This window comes from Lagenorhynchus albirostris, chromosome 6 (assembly GCF_949774975.1).
Source record: "Lagenorhynchus albirostris chromosome 6, mLagAlb1.1, whole genome shotgun sequence".
NCBI classification, from domain to species: Eukaryota; Metazoa; Chordata; class Mammalia; order Artiodactyla; family Delphinidae; genus Lagenorhynchus; species Lagenorhynchus albirostris.
Window position 1 is genome coordinate 118847452 of NC_083100.1, and position 18368 is coordinate 118865819.

The window sequence follows — 18368 nt, forward strand, 5'->3', positions numbered from 1 at the left end:
TGGGCTAGCCCATCTACACTGGCCAATCCTTGGCAGGGGCCGTAGGCTTCTCTCTGCTCTCTCCAGCCTCCCTTTGGTAGCCCTGGGAGCTGGGACAGCAGCTGTCCTCCAGTCTTCTCCACATTTTCTGAAGACAAGAGTGTGGGGACGAAAGAAAATAAGCCCCTTAAAAGCACTGAGAACACCTAGTCCCTTGGAACCCACTCCCAGAGCCTCGATTCTCAGTTTCCCAGAAGGTTTATGCGGGTTGAAATCCTCAAATTAGGACTGGATGCTGGCGCCCCCAGTTCATCCTAGCCCGACCCAGAAAAAGAAGGAGCCTCAGGAAATACACGGATTCAGTCTTTCTCACAGCCCAGGTGCCCGGGTGTCATTTTCCCCCGCGGCTACCTCTCCCGACCTCCCTCGGACCCCGCCGAAGCGCAAAGCGCGGGATGGTCCCCACCCGGGGTCCCCCAGGCAGGAGTTGCAGCTCGGTCTCGGCGACCGTCTTTACTCACACCTGCCACGCCACCCCGGCTCGGATCCGGACACAGCCTAGCTCCCAGAAGACAGAGCCGGGGAGGCCGGGCGAGGGCATGCAGCCATCCGCCCTGCCCGGGCGCGGACCCCGGGTCCAAGAGAGAGGAAGTGGCCATGGGACCGTGCGGACTCAGCCAGCTCACGCGGAGGCCATAAAAAAGGGAAGAGCCAGCGCAGGATCCACGTCCCTGGCCCACCCCGGGTGAACCAAGCGCTCAGGCAGCCGCCCCGGTCCGGGAGCCTGTAGGCGAGGCTGGGGCGGGCTCTGAGTGTCATTGGCCGAGGGGAGCGCCCTGTCCGCCGCTGCGCACTTCCATTGGCTGGCGAGATCTGAGGCGGGGCCTCGGCAGCCTCCCACGGAGTCTACACTAGGTGGGAGCGCGGAGCGCCACAGGTGGACTGGGCATCGCTAGCCGGCAGCGCCATGAGCTGCAGCTTGGACGCGGCGAGGAGCTTCTTGGAGCAACTGGAGGCACGGGGAGTCCGGGAGGGGGCGGTCCTCGCCTACGAGTTCAGCGTGAGTGGCCGAGTTGGCCGGCAGCGCGCCGCGCTTCGGCTCCTTGCCCTGGATGGTCCAGACGTCTGCTCTCCTGTGCACCCTGCTGCGCTTTGCCTCTCTCTCTCTGTCGTCTCTCTCTCGGCCTCCAGGGGCATCTCCTCGCCTCGAGATCTCTCTGTTTTTCTCTCCCCAGCACCTCTCTCTGTCGCCCTCTCTCCCTGTCTGTCTTCATCCTCTGCCAGTAGGTCCCAGAGGGCTATGTCCACGGCCGGGTCGGGCGGGGCCGCACACGCCCTCGGGTCCCTGCGCCCTTGCCGCGCTCCCAGAATCGTCCGGTTGCTGAGCAGGGCAGGCGCTCACCTGCGCTGGACACGCGACGCCCGGCCGCTCCAGGCGACCAGGCAGTCACTCCTGTGGTCCTGGGGAGGAAGGGGCTGGGGAAAGAGGAACCAAGAGGCCCCGCTGCGGCGAGTGTGTGGACGCCGGCTCTAATAGGCGCTGTGGCCTGTGGCGCTTTATCCGGTCCCTCTGGCCTCAGTTTCTCCTTGGGTGAAATGCGGACATTGATGACTCAACTGGCCTGAGGATTAAAACAACCGGTGTGGGTAAAAAGCGCTTAGCACATCTTGAGCTCTCACTTTGTAGGCGCCTTTGTCACTAGTTATAAATATTCTAAACTTTACAATGGGGTAGTGCAAGCTGTATGTAAAGAATGCTAACGCAGCAGCGTCGTAGGCATCGCATCTACATGTACTGAGGTATTTTAAATATAATAACATGGAAACGTGCTATGCAAATACAATATATGGTGACATCTCAAATTTAGAAATAAGTTTGGTAAATATATGTATGTATCTAATAAATGACTATATATCGTTGAGTATAATAAAAATAGATAACAAACATTTATGAAATAATTTTATTAATAAATAGAAAATATATAGTGAATATGTATAAATATGATTGTAAACTATAATTTACACAATAACATTAGTTAACTTCTTAAAACAGTAGAATACACATAAATACAACATAGAATTATAATTTATCAAATAAGCAGTTATTGAAGTTCCTAAGTAATAAAATATGTAATAAATAGATAAAAGAAGTTTAAGATAAATCTAAATTTACACAAATATAAAAATAAATATCATATATAAGAAATGCATAATAAATGCAAAATATATAATTTATTCAATATGAAAATGTACATAATAAATGTAAACATAATATCCAGGTAGTACATGACACCATGTCCATCCGGGTCTGGGTCCAGTCTGGGACAGTAAGCAGTGCCAGCTGCTGGAGACCACCCTCCTGCAGGCAGCCTCCTGTACTCACAGGAGTCTTTGGGCTTCTCTAGGCCTTGGTTTCCTCATCTATATAGTAAAAATATTAATAGTGGTACCCACTACACTAGTGTGTCCACGAGGATGTAAATGACTTGATGGGCATAAGAACACTTAGAATGGTGGCTTGCACTCATCAGGGGGCTTGGTAGGTGTTACTTATTATCATCATGATTATGAATACTTGATGATGGTAATGCTATTCACTAATTATAATAATGGAACAGTAGTAAAGCACCTATAGTATCTAGTTACATAAGTAATGTTATTCATTATAATTCATATGCATTGTATATTGTCTTATATATTGTGTATCACCATGTTTGTTATTTTAAATGCATAATATATTACAATTATTGTTCACAATACAATGTAAATACACATTGAGTGTACAGGGGGTAGATGCTCAGAGGTCTGAGTTCAATACTCACTCACTCACTGTGCCACTTCCTGGGTGGGACTTTGAGCAAGTCACTCAAACATGTGGTGCCTCAGCTTTCTCACCGGCATGATGGGGACGTCAATAATAGTACCCACTTTGGAGGGACCTTGCAGGTGGTTCAATGCCCTCACACAGAGCCTGGCACAGAGAAAGCACTCTGAGTCGCTACTATTATGGAATCATAATTAGCAGGCCCTGTGCTATCTGGGCACTGCACTCACCTCTCACAGGCCACGTGCTGTGTATCCCTGTGAGAGTCTCAGTGTCCCAGGACCCTAACCTGGCTCCTCTCTTGCTCTCTCCTCCCTCTCCCGGGTCTTCTTTCTGTCCTCCCACCAGGACATCCGGGCCCGCTCAGCCTCCTGGAAGACAGACAGCGTGTGTTCCACTGAGGCCGGCAGTCGACCAGAAAATGTGAGGAAGAACCGCTACAAAGATGTGCTGCCATGTAAGTTGGGGGTGGGAGTGGGGACCTTCTGGAGGGAGTCGGTGCTGCTTTGCATGCCCGCACCCCGAGGCAGTGCAGGTGTTAGCCCGGATCCCCGTGCCACCACTGGGCCCCCAGAACTCTCCCTCCCAGGGCCTTGCTGTGGCTGCATTTCTCTCCAGCAGTCTGCGAGTGCACCTCGATGGGATCCCTGCTAGGTATGCTGTCCCCTGCTGGCTTTCATCTGGGAGGCCGTCAAGGCCCCTGTCACCCACAAACTCCACGTTTCTCACCTCTCCCGCTGGCAGACGATAAGACACGAGTGATCCTTTCCCTGCTCCAGGAAGAGGGACATGGAGACTACATCAATGGCAACTTCATCAGGGTCAGGCTGGGTGTTAGGGAAGGGGCAGAGGTGGTGGAGGGGACAGCGGGATCTCCATAGTGAACTTAGCCTTTACCAGGGCACAGATGGAAGCCAGGCCTACATCGCCACGCAAGGACCCCTGCCTCACACCTTGCTAGACTTCTGGCGCCTGATCTGGGAGTTTGGGGTCAAGGTCAGCTTTGGGGGGGGTGAGGTATGTCCAACATTCTGGGTCCTCCCTTGGCCCTGATAACCACACCCCCTAAACCAAATCTCCTCCCTTTCCCCTTACCCCTCTTGTCTAGGTGATCCTGATGGCCTGTCAGGAGATTGAAAATGGGCAGGTAGGTGTCCTCAGCCCCTAGAATGCATATCCTTGTGCAGAGAGGAGACAGGAGAAATCTTGCTAGCTCCTCTTCCCTGATGCCATGACTCAATGGCCCAGTTCTTGGTGTGACCCTCACTGTACCTCTGCTAAGCCCACTATTACTATCTTTAATTTTTTTGTTGATCTTTTACCTTTTATTCATGGGGCTCAACCCCTCTCCTGCTGATCTTCCCGCCCCATTCCATACCATAGACCATAAGGCCCTGTAACTGTGGCTTCCCCAGTACAGCTCTGATCTCTCTTTCCACCTTTCTCCCCTTTATTCACTCCACTCCAACCACCCTGGCCTTTGTTCTGCCTCGGGTCCTATGCTTTGTTCCCTGGGACATTTTCCCCTTGGCCTGCTCCATCACCACCTTCAGGTCTTGGCTCAAATGCTACTTCCTCAATGAGATCTTCCTGGATCTCACCCATTTGGAACTCCAAGCACTCTCACTCTCCTTCCCTTGTCCTACTTTCATTTTTTTCTTCACAGTTCTTACCAACTTCTAACATACAAGATAATCTACAAATGTGTTATGTATATTGTTTATTCTGTCTTCCTGATAAGAAGAAAAGTTCCATGAGGGCAGGGATCTTTGTTTTGCCCATTAGCATAAATTAGTTACTCAAAGAATGTATGTCAACATTGAAGGCACATGGTTTCTGCATCCTGGCGTGCTCCATGGACAGGGCTGGGGGTGGGGTAAGTACTGCCCCGGGATGGCTGGCTGATCATGGAGTCTGTACAATCTGTAGTGATGTACCTTCTTCATTCCTAATTTTGATAGTTGGTCGTCTGTCTGTCTCTCTCTCCTACATTGGTCTGGCAAGAATAAAGACAAGCAAACTTTAGTTGTTGTACTAAATCTGTCCTGCTGCCTGTTTTTGTAAATAAAAATGTATAAGAACATAGCCACACTCATTTGTTTACATAGTGTGTATACCTGCTTTCATGCTACAATGGCCAAGTTCAGTAGTTGCAAATTAAGTACATTGTATGGCTCACAAAGTCTAAACTATTATTATCTGGCCATTTATAGAAAGTTAGCCAATCTCTGGGCTAGAGGCTTATCAATTTTATTATTTTTTCAAAGAAGCAGCTTTGAGTTTCATTCATTTTCTCTATTTTTTTCATGTTTATTTCATTAATTTCTTCCCTTTATCATTTCCTTCCTTCTGGTTTAGGTTTAACTTGCTCTTTTTTTTTCTAGTTCCTTAAGCTTAGATAATAGATTTGTGATTTTTTTCACATATAAGTATTTTAAAAAATATTTACTTTTTGGCTGCATGGGGTCTTAGTTGCGGCATTGGGGATCTTTTTGTTGCGGTGCGTGGGCTCTTAGTTGCGGTGCGCAAGCTTCTCTCTAGTTGTGGTGCGCAGGCTCAGTAGTTGCGGCATGAGGGCTCTGGAGCATGTGGGCTCTGTAGCTGTGGCGCACGGGCTCCAAAGTGCATGGGCTGTAGTTGTGGCACATGGGCTCTCTAGTTGCAGTACATGGGCTCTCTAGTTGCGGCACGTGGGCTTAGTTGCCCTGTGGTATGTGGGATTTTAGTTCCCCGACCAGGGATCAAACTGGCATCCCCTGCATTGCAAAATGGATTCTTAACCACTGGACCACCAGGGAAGTCCCCACATATAAGTATTTAATATCATTCATTTTTTTCTATGCAGTGCTCTAGCTACATCTCACAAACTGGTATGTAGTGTCTTTTTTTTCAGTTAGCTCAAAATATTTTCTACTTTCCCTTGTGATTTCTTCTTTGACCAATGGTATTTGACCATGGCTGTGCTTAAATTCCAAATATTTGGGGGCTTTTCCATATATTTTCCTGTTATTAATTTTCAGTTCCATTGTGGTCAAAGAACAACTTTATATGATTTAAATGTACTGAAACTTGTTTTGTGGCCATGAATGTGATCTATCTTGGTAAATGTTTTGTGTGCACTTGAAAAGAATGTGTATTCTGCTTTGTTGAGTGGAGTGTTCTATAAATATCAGTTAGGTCAAATTGATTGTGTCTTTTTGAAAGACACTTTAATATCTTCTATATCTTTACTGTATCTTCTATATCCTTACTGATTTCTTTTCTCTAAATGTTCCATCAATTGCCAAGAGAGGAGTGTTGAAACTTCCAGCTGTTCTATAACTGTGAATTAGGACAAGTTTCTCAATAGTATTATTCAAATCTTATTATTCTTACCTTTTTTTTTTCTTTTTGGCCATGTGGCATGTGGGATCATAGCTCCCCTGACCAGGGACCGAACCTGTGCCCACTGCACTGGAAGGGTGCCCCCTGCAGTGGAAGGGCAGAGTCTTAACCACTGGACTACCAGGGAAGTCCCTATTCTTACTTTTTTTCATCTACTTGTCCTATTATTTGCTGAAAGAGGAGTGTTGAAATCTCTAACTCTGATTTTAGATTTATCTACTTCTCCTTTCAGTTCTGTCAGTTTTTGCTTCAGATATTTTACAACTCTATAATTGAGTGCTTATACAGTTAGGATTATGTCTTCCTGATGAATCAATCCTGTTTTCAATATGTAATGTCCCTTTTATCTCTAAAAGGAAAAGGGTAATATCCCTTTCTCTAAAGTGTACTTTGATATTAATATAGCCATTTAAACTTCTTTAGATTAGAGTGTGCATGATATCTCTATTTTAATTCTTTTACTTTTTATCTGTGTTCATTTTTATTTATTTTATTTATTTTTTTGGCTGCACCACGGGGCTTGCAGCCTCTTAGTTCCCTGAGCAGGGATTGAACCCATGCCCCCTGCAATGGAAGTGCAGAGTCCTAACCACTGGACTTCCAGGGAATTCCCCATTTTTATTTTTAAACTGTGTTTGTTATAGCTGGCATATTGTGGGTACTTACTTTTTTATCCAGTCTGACAATCTCTGCCTTTAATTGGAGTATTTAGTCTTTAATGTGCCAATAATGTGTCTAAATCTATGATTTTGCTATTTGTTTTCTATTTGTTCCATCGGTTCTTTGTTCCTTTCTTATTTTCTGTCTTCTTTTTTACTGCGAATTTTTATGACTCTGTTTCACAGTCATTATTCACTTATTAGTTATACCTCTTTGTATTATGTGCTTGTGTTCTTAGTGGAATGTGTACTTATCACATTCTATATTCAAATAATATTATATCATTTCATGTAAAATGTGAGAACTTTACAATAGCATATTTCAATTTTCTCTTTCCATGCTTCAAGCTATTGTTGCCCTAGGTTTGATTCCAAATTTAAAATATACTACACAACACACTGCTATTATTTTTCCTACAGATTATCTTTAAAAAAACAACTTTATTGAGATACAATTCATCCATCTAAAGTGTGCAATTCAATTGTTGTTAATATATTCCTGAGTTATACAGTCATCACCACAATGAATTTCAGAACCTTTTCATCACCCCATAAAGAAGCCTTGTGTCTATTAGCAGTCATGCTGCATTTCCTACCAAACTCCACCCTAGGCAACTACTAATCTATTTTTAGTCTCTGTAGATTTGCCCACTCTGGACTTTTCCTATAACTGGAATCATATGATATGTTGTCTTTCATGACTGGCTTCTTTCACTAAGGTTGTGTTTGAAGGCTAATGTATATTGTAGCATGTATCAATACTTCACCCATTCTTATTGCTGAATAACATTCCATTGAATGGATCTACCACATTCTATATATCCATTAATCACTTCATAGAATTTGAGCTGTTTCCACTTTTTGGTGATTATGAATATTGCTGCTATAAACATTCATGTGAAAGTTTTTGTGTAGAAGTATGTTTTCATTTCTCTTGGATATATACCTAGAAGTAGAATTGCTGGGTCATATGGTAAACTCTATTTTTAACATTTTGAGGAACTATCAAACTGTTTTCCACAGTGGCTATATCATTTTACATTTCAACCAGCAATGTATGAAGGTTCCAATTTCTCCACATTCTTACCAACACTTGTTATTGTCTGTCTTTTTCATTTTTGCTATCCTGTTTGATGTGAAGTTGTACTCATTGGGTCTTTTTTTTTTTTTCAGTTGTGGTAAAATATACATAACATAAATTTTGCCATTTTAACGATCTCAAGTGTACAATGTGGGAACATTAAGTACACTCACAGTGTTGCAAACCGTTACCACTGTCCAATTCCAGAACTTGTTCATCATCCCAAACAGAAACTCTGTATCCATTTAACAGTTTCTTCCCATTTCCCCTTCCTGCAGCTGTTGGTAGCCTTTATTCTACTTTCTGTCTCTATTAATTTGCCTCTTCTATGTACCTCATATCAGTGGAGTCATACAATACTTGTTCTTTTGTGTCTGACTTATTTCATTTATCAGGTTTTCAAGGTTCATCCATGTTGTAGAGTGTATCAGAATTTCATTCTTTTTAAGGCTGAATAACATTTCATTGTATGTATGTACCACATTTTGTTTATCCATTCACCTGTTGATGGACATTTGGGTTGTTTCTACCTTTTGGTTACTGTGATAGTGCTGCTATGAACATTAGTACATAAGTATCTGTTTTGAGTCCTTGTTTTCAATTCTTTTGGGTAGTAGAATTAATTACTGGATCATATGGCAATTCTGTGTTTAATTTTGTTGTTGTTGCTTTCCACAGTGGCTGGACCACCTTATATTCTCACCAGCAATGCACAAGTGTTCCATTTTTCCAAACACTCACCAAGACATGTTATTTTCTGTTTTCACTTTTGTTTTTATTAGCCATCCTAATGGATGGGAAGTGGTATCTCATTGCAGTTTTGGTTTGCATTTGCCTAATGAGGTGGATTTGTGGATTTGGTTTACATTTACCAAACATCTTTTCATGTGCTTATTTTTCCATTTGTATGTCTTCTTTGGAGAAATATTTGTTTCGGTCCTTTGCCCATTTTTTAATTGGGTTATTTGTCTTTTTATTATTGGGTTGTAAGAATTCTTCTGAATACAAGTCCCTTATCAGTATATGATTTAGAAATATTTTTTTCCATTGTGTGGGTGTCTTTTCATTTTCTTTATAGTGTCCTTCGAAGCACAAACAATTTTTAATTTTGAAGACTTCCAATCTATTGTTTTGATGTGCTTTTGATGTTGTATCTAACAAGTCATTGTCTAACGAAAGGTCAAAAAGATTTACTCCTATGTTTTCTTCTAAGTGTTTTATAGTTTTCTCTCTTATGTTTAGGTCTCTGATTCATTTTGAGTTAATTTTTGTATATGGTGTAAGACAGCGGTCCAAATTCATTCTTTTGTTTATAGATACCCAGTTGTCCTAGCACCATTTGTTAAAAAGACTGTGCTTTCCCCATTGAATGGTCTTGGTACTTTGTTGAAAATCAATTGAGTGTACACGTAAAGGTTTATTTCTGGACTCTCAATTCTATTCCATTGATCGACATGTCTATCTTTGTGCCAGTACTACATGGTATTGTAGGTTTGTGGTAAGTTTTGAAATCAGGAAGTGTGAGTCCTCCAAATTTGTTCTTCTTTTTGCAAGATTGTTTTGGCTATTCTGGGTCACTTGCCATGCAGAAAAGAGTTAACATATCAGGCATAAATGCTTATGCTTAAAAAGAACTTCCTGCAAGGTTGGCTCTTGACTGGAAATTGGATTTCTAATAAGAGTGGCTCACCATGCCTAAACTGTTTATACAAACAACGTGTCTATGTGACAGTAGGTTTATGTGAACATCTGCTTTCCCTCTGGGAGTCTGAAGTTTTGTCACATGCTAGTCAGAGGTGCCTACATACCACATAGAGTCCCCCAGTAAAAACCCTGGGCACTGAATTCCTAAATGTCCCTGTGAACATTTCACATGTGTGGTCACAACTCATTCTGGAGGAATTAAGCACATTCTATGTGACTCCACTGGGAGAAGAACCTTGGAAGCTGGCACCCTGTTTCCTGCAGACTTCACCCTGTGCGCCTTCTCCCTTTGCTGTTTTATCCTGTAACCTTTCATTGTGATAAATTGTAGCCACAAGTACAACTCTATGCTGAGTCCTGTGAGCCCTCCTGTTGAGTCATCAAACCTGAGGGCAGTCTTGGGAATCCATAACACATTTATTAATGTTAACATATTGTTTATATATTAATGTTAAGATCAGCTTGCCCATATCTTCAAAAAGCCTTCTAGGATTCTGATAAGGATTTCATTGAATCTATCAATTCTGGGGGTGGGTGGGAGGTATTGCAAATAATAGCTTTTTAAATATGAAAATACAGTTGATTTTTCTATATTGACTTTGTATCCTGCAACCTTGCCGAACTCGCTTATTAGTTCTAATAGTGTGTGTGTGTGTGTGTGTGTGTGTGTGTGTGTGTGTGTGTGTGTGTGTGCATTCTTTAGGGTTTTCTATATATAATATCATGCTATCTGCAAGTTGACATACTTTTGCTTCTTCCTTTCCAATCTGGGTAACCTCCCTTCCTTTCTTTCTTCTTCCTTCTCTCCCTATCTTTTTTTTTCTTTTCTTTCCTTTCCTTTCCTTTTCTTTTTTCTCTCTCTTGCTTCCTCCCTCCTACCTTCCCTCCTTTCCTTCCTTCATTTCTTTTTTCCTAATTGCACTGTCTACAACTTCCAGTACAAAAAAGTGCAAACATTCTTGTCTTGTTCCTGATCTTAAGCACAAAACATTCAGTCTTTCACCATTAAGTATTAGGTTAGCTGTAGGTTTTGGTAGATATTTTTTGTTGTTGTTGGTTTTGCTTTTTAAATCAAGATGGGGAATTTCCTTTCTATGTCTAGTTCCTTTCATATTTTTATATGAAAATGTATTGGATTTTGTTCAGATTTTTTTTCTGCATCTATTAAGTTGATGATGTGTTTTTGTTTCATTTTCTATTATTATGGTATATGATATTGATTGACCTTCATGTATTGATTTTCATATATGTGTTCCTGGGATTAATCCCACCTGATCCTGTGTAAAATCCTTTGTTAATATTGTATTGAGGATTCTTCTGTCTATATTCTTGAGACGCTGCTTAGTAGTTTTCTTTTCTTGTGATATCTGTCTGGTTTTGGTAGCAGAGTAATACTGGTCTCATAAAATATGTTGGCAAATGTTCCTTCAATTTTTTGGAAAAGTTTGTGAAGGATTGCTATTAATTCCTCCTTTTCTGGTAAAATTCACTAGATTATCTTTTAAAGATGTTAAAAATGAGAAATACCTTTTACATTTAGCTACATATTTACCTTTTTCTTTACTTTTCATCCCTTTGTGTGGGTCTGTATTCCACCTGGTTCCTTTTGTATGAAAAGCTTACTATAATATTTCTCATAGTGCAGTTTTGCTTGTGACAAAGTCTCTCAGCTTTTGTCTGAAAGTTTTTTTAATTTCAGCATTTTTAGGGTGTCACAGCATTGATCTCTGGCTTGCAGAGTTTCTAACAAAATTCTGCTGTCATCCTTATTCCTCAGTATGTAATGTGTCTTTTTTATGTGTGATGCTTTTAACATTTTTTTCTTTATCATTGTTTTTCAGCAATTTGATCATGAGCTACCTTGGTGTGGCTTTCTTTATGATTATTCTCCCTCTGGTTCATTGACCTTCTTGGATCTGTGGGTTCATAGTTTCATCAAATTTGGAAAATTTTCCAGCTATTGTTTATTCAAAAATAGCTTCTATTCTCCCCTCTCCTCTCCTTCTGGACTCCAGGTACACATACATTAGGCCACTTGATATATATTTCCACAGGTATCTGATTCTCTCTCTTAGTTTTTTTCCCCAGTTTTTCTCTCTCTTTTTCATTTTGAATAGTTTCTATTGCTATGCCTTTGTGTTCACTGATCTTCTGGTGTCTAATCTGCTATTAGAGAGTGAATTTTTTTTCATATTCTTTTCCATTATGGTTTATCACAGGATATTGAATACAGTTCCCTGTGCTATACAGTAGGACCTTGTTGTTTATCCATTCTATATATAATAGTTTGCATTTGCTAATCCCAAACTTCCAGTCCATCCCTCCCCACCCCCTTGCCCACAGCAACTACAAGTCTGTTCTGTATCTCTCTGAGTCTGTTTCTGTTTTGTAGATAAATTTATTTGTGTCATATGTTAGATATTTAGTGATATCCTATGGTATTTGTCTTTCTCTTTCTGACTTACTTCCCTTAGTATGATAATCTCTAGGTCCATCCATGTTGCTGCAAATGGCATTATTTCATTCTTTTTTATGGCTGAGTATATTGTATATATATACCTCATCTTCTTTACCCATTCATCTGTCGATAGACATTTAGGTTGTTTCCATGTCTTAGCTATTTTGAGTAGTGCTGCTATGAACACAGGGGTGCATGTATCTCTTCAAATTATAGCTTTGTCCGGATGTATGCCCAGGAGTGAGATTGCTGGATCATATGGTAACTCTATTTTTAGTTTTTTGAGGAACCTCCGTACTGTTTTCCATAGTGGCTGCATCAATTTACATTCCCACCAGCAATGTGGGAGGTTCTCTTTTCCCCACACCCTCTCCAGCATTTGTTATTTGTAGACATTTTCATGATGGCCATTCTGACCAGTGTGAGGCGGTACCTCATTGTAGTTTTGATTTGCATTTCTCTAATAATTACTGATGTTGAACATCTTTTCATGGGTCTTAGACAGTGAATTTTTTATTTCATATATTTTATTTTTCCTCTCTAGAAGTTCCATTTAGGTCTTTTTTATATCTTTTATTTCACTTTCATCCCTTTTGTGGTTCCCTTTTCATTTTTGAACATATTTATAATATTTATAAAGGCTGTTTCAAAGTCTTTGTCTGCTTGTTTCCTCATCTCTATTGGGTCTTTTTCTGCTGCTTTTTCTCCTGGGTATAGGTCATATTTTCTTGCTTCTTTGTATGTCTAGTAAATTTTTATTGGATGCTCAATATTTTAAATTTTACAAAAGTAAATTTTGGATTTTTTACCTTCCTTTAAAAATGTTGGACTTTTTGTAGAAGGCAGTTAAGTTACTTTTAGATATTTGATCATTTTAAGGTTTGTTTCTAAGCTTTTGTAGGGCGAGTCTAGAGAAGCCTTTATTCTAGAACTAAGTTCTTCTACTTTCAGTGTTTGATCCTTCAGGTTCCCTACTGAATGCCCCTTTTAATCACTCAGGTCTCTCCACTGTGGCTGGAGGAAATGTAAATTATTTCTGTCCCACTCTGAGCCCTAGGAAATGTTCATCTTATAGTTCCCTAGCTATTATTCCTTCAAGGGAAGTTATTCCTTCCTAGCTTCATGGGGTTTCGTGTCATATGTGCCCAGATCATTATTCAGCTAAAGACTTAAGGGGACCCCTATGCAGACTTCTGGAGTTCTTTGCTTTTGTTTGCATAGTGCTGTTCTCTCAAGACCTCTGCCTTGGCCTCCCCGAGCCAAGATCTCTGGTTCCTCAACTCAGTGGGCTCATCAAACTCTCCAGGTTCTGCAGCCTGGTTACTGCCTCTTGGCAGTAAGCTGGGGAGGTCATAAGGTTTGACTCATGTGTTTCCCGTTGTTCAGTGATCACAGTCCTGCAAGGCTGTGGACCAGTGTCTGAAAATAGTGGCTCATATATTTTGTCCAGGTTTTCAGTTGCTTACAGAAGTAGAATATTCTGGACTGTCTTCCTCCTGCACAGTCAGAAGCTCACATCTCCATTGAGTCTGTCTGTGTTTACTCTGATGAGGTTCTGCTGCATGGCCTCCTTTGAAGTTTCAGTTGTCTGTGCTTCCACCAGCAACCTGAGCTGTCCCATGCGGGGTGTGCACGTGTTGATCTGAACTTTGAGGCAGACTCCCCCTCTTCACTCTCTGCGCTTTTCCCCTTGCCTTTTGCAGAAAAAGTGTGAGCGTTATTGGGCCCAAGAACAGGAGCCACTGCAGATTGGGCTTTTCTGCATCACTCTGGTGAGCTGGGGCAGAGGTGGGAACAGCACTTAATGAAGTCTCGGATGTTGTGGAAGATTTCACAGATGATTCTGAGTGGAAAGCTTTTGGGCTGGGCCTGAACAGTTTTCCCACAGTCCCACTCACACTGCAGGGAGCGCGCTGGTATTAGCATTGCAAATAGTCAGAACTCATTATATACTGTTTTTGCATTTTAACTACTATCATGGTTATCTCTGTAAATGTTCATGTGCCTGGTTAGGTTCTTAAAATTCTTATTTCCCTTACCCTTTCAAAAGAACTCAGGAAAATCTCTCATAAGTCATAAATACAATTGGTATTGAATAAATACAATGAAACTTGTTTTAGAACAAAAGACGTTTCTTTGTTTCACTGTAAATGAGCTTGTTGGATATTTAATCATAGTTCCTCTTTCTCCCCTTTGTGAAATGTTTCCTTCACAAAAGCCATGGGAGATATTCGGGCTAAATTAATTTTAAAAAATATGTTGTTTGTATTTGATTTTTCTTTTGTTTTTTTTGGGGGGGCCATGCTGCATGGCTTGCAGGATCTCAGTTCCCTGACCAGGGATTGAACCCAGGCCATGGCAGTGAAAGCCCAGAATTCTAACCACTAGGCCACCAGGGAACTCCCTGTATTTGATTTTTAATCAGAAACGCTTTGTTTTTTGTAAATACGTCTTTTGGCACCTGTGATCTTTGTTCTCTGCCCTCTTCTCACATGCCCCATATCCACAGACAAGGGAGACATGGCTGAATGCAGACATCACGCTCAGGACTCTTCAGGTCACCTTCCAGAAGGTACTGAAAGGGGAGGAGGAGACTCCTACATAGGGAGAGCTGTTTCCTGTCTCTGTTTTCTCATCTGTAAAATGTGCATTAACAATAGTACCCATCTCTTCAGTTATTATCTGTTGCATTTAAACGGAGGATGTAGAGAACTAGGGCTGACATGTAACAGGGGCTCAATAAATGCATTTCTTTCTTTTTTTATTCTTTGCCCCTCATTTCCTATGTTTCAGGAATCCCGCTCTGTGTACCAGCTGCAGTATATGTCCTGGCCAGACAGAGGGGTCCCTAGCAATCCCGACCACGTGCTCGCCATGGTGGAGGAAGCCCGGCGCCTCCAGGGATCTGGCCCCAGCCCCCTCTGTGTCCACTGCAGGTTTAGGAAAATGGGCTTTATGGGGGTCTGGTGAGACAGAGGGGATGGTGGTGGAGAGGGGACAGGGAGGATAGTGCAGGGCTTGGAGCCAGTCTTACAGTCTGAGTGCCTGTTTCAAGAAACGTGAGGCCACACTTGCTCAAGTTGCAGCTGAAATGGTTAGTATTTATTGAGCACAGACTGCTAGGGAGTAAGTACACAGTTGATGCTCAACAAATATAAGCAATTAGAAAGGTTTTCCTTTCAAATTATAATCTGGGATTCTGGGAATCAAAAAGTGCTGCAGGGGACACTCCATTAAGGCCCTCACCCCCAGCCCCAAATGCCCCCTTTAAAAGGGGTTGCAGGCAGGCCCTGACCAAGCTCACTCTGATTCTCACTTGTCAGCGCGGGCTGTGGGCGAACAGGTGTCCTGTGCACCCTGGATTATGTGAGACAGCTGCTTCTGACCCAGGTATGAAGAGGGCATACAGCGCAGTGTGGGTCCTGTGCCTATAAGGTCCTGCTCAAGTGCCCATCTCTCTGCCCTAGATGATCCCACCTAACTTCAGCCTCTTCAGTGTGGTCCTCGAGATTCGGAGGCAGCGGCCTGCAGCCATACAGACAGAGGTGGGAGCCAGGTCTCCTCGTTCCAAGGACATATCCCTCCTGTTCTGGTCTTTCCTTCTCGATGACCCCTCTTCCCTCCCCCACCCCTTCAGGAGCAGTACAGGTTCCTGTACCACACAGTGGCTCAGATGTTCCTCTCAGCGCTCCAAAATGCCAGCCCTCACTACCAGAACCTCAAGGAGGTACCAAGGCCCCCTTCCAATCCTCAGAGACCAGGACCCAGAGCAGAGGTCTATGGCCACCACCAGCGCCAGCATCCAGCCCTTGGACTCCCTCCGGGAGCAGGGACTGACGCACTATGATATCTACCTTTGTCCTCCTCCTTGCTCCCTTATCACTGTCCCCTCTTAAGCTTCCCCCACAGAGCCCACAGTGACCTCGCACCACTAGGAGCCTGGATAGCGTCCTCCGAAGCCTCATGCCTTTCCCTCCTGCCTTTCCCCAGAATTGTGCCCCACTCTACGATGATGCCTTCTCCCTCCGGACTTCCCACACCCTTCCTGCCACAGCCCGCCCATCCAGCGGGGTCCTCAGGTACCCAGCCCCCTCCCCTCAGTCTTCCATTTTCACTTTCTCGTCCTTGGAGGCTGGCCCTTTCCTCACCCTTGAAACACCAGCCCCTTCCTTGCCGTTCAGTTCACCAAATATTCACTGGCCCTTTCTTGCAGCTGACCTCTGGGAACCCTCCACAAGATGATTCTTTAATCCCAGAGATCCATTGCCTCTGCCCCTCAGGCTAGCTCCCGATGTTAGTTCTCTCCTCGCTTTTCCACTCGTTAATTCAGCAGATATTTTTTGAGGCCACCCAACTGTAAGGCCTCATGTCGGGTGCAGCAGAGACTTCAGCCCTTGGTCCCTGAGACCAGCCCTCCATTTTGAGACTCTCCCTTGCTTCTCTTTAGATGTCACTTCCTCATTCATTTATTCAACAGACAACTACACAGAAATGACCAATCCTCAATACCAATATCTTGCCCCATTCACCTGCCAGGCTGGCCCCTTCCTTCCTTCATCCACCCAACCTGCTGGGCGCTAGGGACACAGAGACGAGACCCCTTTCCCCAGAGACGCTACCACCTCCACCTCCTCGCTCCGTAACTGCGCGCCGCCTCGGGCGGGAAGGAAGCCGGTGGTTTGCGCGCCGAGCGCGCTGCCCCCTCCCTCCCCAGCCTCGGCGCCGCCGCTTCACTTCCTCCCCACCCGCAGGAGCATCTCGGTACCCGGGCCCCCGGGCCTCGCCATGGCCGACACGTACGCTGTGGTGCAGAAGCGCGCGGCCCCCGCGGGCACCGGGACAGGGGCGGGCGCGCGGGCGCGCGGCGCGGAGGAGACGCCCCTCTACAGCCAGGTGACGCCGCGCGCCCGGCGGCCCCAGGCGCACGCGGAGGACGGGCGCGGGCCGCTGCCCGGCCGCGGTAAGTCGACGCGGCCCGGGCGCGGGGCTGGGGAGGGCTGGCCCAGACCTGCTCCGTCTCACGACCCCCTGTGGCTGCGGTCTGGAGGGTCTGGAGGCCACGAGAACCCCCACCCCCCCTCCACCGAGTCCGGCCCGGTCACGCCCCGGAGGCTGACGTCCTGGCTTCCCCGGCCACGCCTCTGGGACAACCGCCCGTCCTCTGGTCACGCCCGGAAGCGTCCCGGGCCAAACCGCGGTCTCTGGCCCGACCACCTAGTCTGGGCGGAGGTCTCCGATTTGGTCACGCCCCTGGCCACGCACCCTCCTGCTGGGCCCCGGCGCCCGGCCCCCAGCCTGCCTTCTCTGGCCTGGGAGGATGCGCATTTGCCTCCGAGTGGCTCTCCGGAACTTCGAGGGGCGGCCTGAGCCGATCTGTTAGGTGGTTTTCTGCCCGCAGTTCCTGTTGACCAAAGCCCAGCAGGGCCTGGCGCCTACGAGGACGTGGTAGATGGAGCTCAGACTGGTGGGCTAGGTAAGTCAGACAGCCTGGGTCGCTGGGACTCTCTACAGTTTTAACTGAATCCCAGGCATTTGGGGCTTTAAGATGGTGTTAGGAAAACACACGCCCTCGGAGTCCTGTGGATGTGTCAGCAGCAAACCGTGAGGGCCTGGAGGCTTGGGGGTGACTTTCCACGAGTTGCCTACCTCTCTGCACCTCAGCTTCTCCGTGATCCCTACGGTGTCCTTCCTTTTCCAGGCTTCAACCTGCGCATTGGAAGGCCTAAAGGACCCCGGGACCCGCCTGCCGAGTGGACCCGCGTGTGAGTGCAGCGCCCTTGCCTGCCTGTTGGCTGCCTGGTCCACGTGGGTTCCTGGACTGCTGAGGGCCGTGCTCTACTCTGTGACGTGCTGGGAATGGGGTTGCTGGGCTGAATCAAAATAAAAGTTTCTCAGTGTGGAAAATATGGGGGCTTTGCCTCAGTGATCATAACGTTCAAGGCGTGAGGCTTGGGGAGGTAGTTGGTTGACGATGGCTGGTGAGGTTACACTGAGCATATTCAAGAATAAATTCAACCCCAAGAGTCTGGGCAGGGCTCCCGGCTGTGAAGGGAAGGATGGACAGATACGCTTCTGGAGACTGTCCCCTTCACCACTTGAAGGACTAGTTCATCTCAGTATCTGAGCCTCCCTCACTCAGACACTCAGCTTATAACACAGGGAGATGGATGGACCCCCGTTGACTTCCACCATTCAGACAGATGGAAGCCAGGCATAACAACAGCCAAGCAGACTGATTTCAGACAGGTGAAAAGATCCCCAGATGGGCAGGCAGACAGA

At 44.9% G+C, this 18368-nt stretch overlaps 1 protein-coding gene across 2 annotated transcripts; it reads left to right on the forward strand.

The window, feature by feature from the left end:
• The first annotated feature begins 907 nt into the window (after positions 1–907).
• Positions 908–17993, forward strand: PTPN18 (protein tyrosine phosphatase non-receptor type 18). 2 transcript variants are annotated; one of them, XM_060151550.1, is made up of 15 exons: positions 908–1039; positions 3152–3260; positions 3548–3624; positions 3704–3799; positions 3912–3950; positions 13793–13861; positions 14599–14661; positions 14883–15025; positions 15413–15479; positions 15557–15634; positions 15727–15816; positions 16080–16168; positions 16841–17049; positions 17488–17562; positions 17788–17993. In XM_060151550.1, the coding sequence occupies exons 1-15, from the start codon at positions 947–949 to the stop codon at positions 17853–17855; spliced, it is 1365 nt and encodes a 454-aa protein (XP_060007533.1). In that variant the 5' UTR covers positions 908–946; the 3' UTR covers positions 17856–17993. The 2 variants fall into 2 exon arrangements, with proteins under 2 accessions (XP_060007533.1, XP_060007534.1); XM_060151551.1 differs by lacking the exons at positions 3152–3260; positions 3548–3624; positions 3704–3799; positions 3912–3950 and having other exon boundaries at positions 947–1039.
• The last annotated feature ends 375 nt before the right edge of the window (positions 17994–18368 follow it).

What these genes read in the sequence shown, in the direction of transcription:
- PTPN18 (XM_060151550.1), top strand. Translation starts at nt 947, where the DNA reads ATGAGCTGCAGCTTGGACGCGGCGAGGAGCTTCTTGGAGCAACTGGAG. An exon ending in TCCTCGCCTACGAGTTCAGC is followed by an intron (nt 1,040 to 3,151) that starts GTGAGTGGCCGA and finishes TCCTCCCACCAG; the next exon opens with GACATCCGGGCCCGCTCAGC. An exon ending in CGGGCCGCTGCCCGGCCGCG is followed by an intron (nt 17,050 to 17,487) that starts GTAAGTCGACGC and finishes TTCTGCCCGCAG; the next exon opens with TTCCTGTTGACCAAAGCCCA.